This window comes from Corvus brachyrhynchos, unplaced genomic scaffold (assembly GCF_000691975.1).
Source record: "Corvus brachyrhynchos isolate BGI_N302 unplaced genomic scaffold, ASM69197v1 scaffold8, whole genome shotgun sequence".
In the NCBI taxonomy this organism is placed as follows: domain Eukaryota; kingdom Metazoa; phylum Chordata; class Aves; order Passeriformes; family Corvidae; genus Corvus; species Corvus brachyrhynchos.
Window position 1 is genome coordinate 265,771 of NW_008240031.1, and position 2,411 is coordinate 268,181.

Below are 2,411 nucleotides of genomic sequence, written 5' to 3' on the forward strand. Positions count from 1 at the left end.
CCCCTCGCGCTTGGTGCCGGGGCATGCTGCCACTGGCCCCTGTAACCAACTCTCCTTTACAGAGCGAAGGCAGCGACAGTGAAGGTACAGCCAACATAAAGAATTTTCCAGACAACCAGACACTGATCAAGCGCATGATGATTAAATGTGCAGATGTAGCAAATCCATGTCGCCCCCTAGAGCTATGTATCGAATGGGCAGGCAGGATTTCAGAGGAGTACTTTGCACAGGTACGTGTATCTTTATGATTTAACTATTGTACTATATCCAGAAGTGCACACTGGCTGATCTTCTTTTCCACACAGGATCTGCCTGGTGTCACCACAGAGTCCAGACGTATGTTTTTTGTTCACAGTCAGAACTGGCCCCTCAATTTCATGCAGAAAAATTCACTCCAAGCAGTTAGCTAGTTTGCTTACTGTGAAGCTCGTTGTACAGAATGGTGGAAAGGAGGTTTTACACTTTCTTCATCTGACCAAAATTATTTCATTAGTCCTACTCAATTTAACTGGCTGAAATTCAAGACAGTCAGCACTCTAGCTTCTTGTCCCAGTACCTTCCCTGAAGATTCATGCCTCAGCTGAACTATTAGGATGGCCCTTTCTCTTCTAAGATGGCATGTGAACTACTATCATTGTAGGCAGAAGTAGTGCAGGCATGTGGGCAATTTAAATACTTATCACACATGGGATGTCTCCAGACAGAACTGGAAGCTCGGCTTTCTTTCTCCAGATTCAGTTTTTCTGACGGAAGAGCAACCAGCTTCCTGAAACACTCTTTTAGCTCTTCAATTAACAACTGACAAAATCATAGCTTTTATTTGCCAGTAATGGTGCGGAAGCAAAAGCTATGAGTGGAGAGAAAGAAGTGGGCATGCCTACCCTTCAAATTCAGATCACACATGTGATAGTTACTACTGAAAGAAAATTGTAGCTACTACCTGAGACATGTCTGAATTTCATTTTCATCACAGTAAATAAATTCTGTCATGTCCTAAAAAAGATCAAGAATTGCTTATGTCGTATCTCCCTAGCAGTCAAGGTATCACAAACTAGTTTTAAATTGCCCAAATTAAGCACTAGCCTACTTGCAGCAATGTAAGGTGCAGAGAACTGTTCTGCTGTTCATTCACCTCTGCTAATTTTGGAGACTGCTCTGTTGCCAATTCATGTATTAAGTACTGCCTGTACTACTTAAAAGGGGATGTTATTTGGAATTATATTCTAAGAAATTGCTGAGGTGATCTGATCCTCCACCATACCGAGTACAACAAAACCAGGCCTTTTCCAGTTGACGACACAGAGTTAAAGGGCATACTTTTACTTCCATTCATCTTATAACCTGATACAAGCAGAGGCAGCAGCACCAGCAACAACCTCTTCTTACTTAAAAGAGAAATGGTTTGAAACACCCACTACAGATGTGGAAAAATGAGAGATCAAACCTGTTCTCTGCTGAAGGACTCTGCAACCCCATTTTCCATCTTTTTAGCTGGTGTACCCTAATCACTAGATCATAGCATTCTGTCTTGTTGGAGCTAAGTGCAAGTACTTACTTTTTACTGCAGTAAAAAAGAGTACTTGTGAAAGGGAAGAGATGCTGATTTCAGTCCCTGTTCCAGACAAAATAACATGCATGAAACTAAGGCAGTTCACCTCAGAGGTTCTAAGGCTTGTCTCAAATCTCCTATTGCAATTCATCTAATGCCCTGACCTCTGCTACTCCAGCATGAAAGTCAGCAAAGCTCTAGTTGCTAACTGGAGTTTTATCTTCTTAGACTGATGAAGAGAAGAGACAGGGTCTGCCTGTTGTAATGCCAGTATTTGACAGAAACACCTGCAGCATCCCCAAGTCTCAGATTTCCTTCATTGATTATTTTATAACAGATATGTTCGATGCATGGGATGGTAAGTACAGTTTTTTTCTTCCTTGCTCTGAAACAGAGATTCCTACAGACCAAAATGACCAATCTCAAGCGGCCCTTGTGTCCACTTTTTTCAGAGGCAGTATCCACATATAAGCAGCACAGCACAGGACACTGTGCAATCATGACACTGAAGCCTGTTTCACTGCCTGCTATGAAGTTGAGCACTTACCAGGCAATCTATGTAGAGAAGGAGTACTGGCTTAAAACAAAGAGCTTTTTTCATCTTTGTATTTTTTTTCCTTTAGCAGCGTATTTCTTCTGAGCAGCACCGTGGCTGCATGTTAGCATAATTTAATGAAGTCACCATGCATTTGGAAAGGGATTTTCTTGAAAGAGAAACACACCAAAAAAAATCTTTCCCCTTCTAGTATTACTTTAAGGAGTTGGAAGACAAAAGAGAGTAGAATGCCAATTTCAGATTAGGCTGGGCTGTTCTTCTGCCCATTCTATATACATGGTAAAACTCTCTTTCCTGTTCTTTCAG

General features: G+C 41.5%; 1 protein-coding gene across 1 annotated transcript in view; it reads left to right on the forward strand.

Moving 5' to 3' along the window:
- Window positions 1-2,411, forward strand: part of PDE8B (phosphodiesterase 8B) — a 41,576-nt gene that overhangs the window by 36,988 nt on the left and 2,177 nt on the right. The window contains exons 19-20 of the mRNA XM_008640912.2: window positions 63-230; window positions 1,778-1,907. Of these exons, the coding sequence (XP_008639134.1) occupies window positions 63-230; window positions 1,778-1,907 (298 nt within the window). The remainder of the gene's footprint in view (window positions 1-62; window positions 231-1,777; window positions 1,908-2,411) is intronic.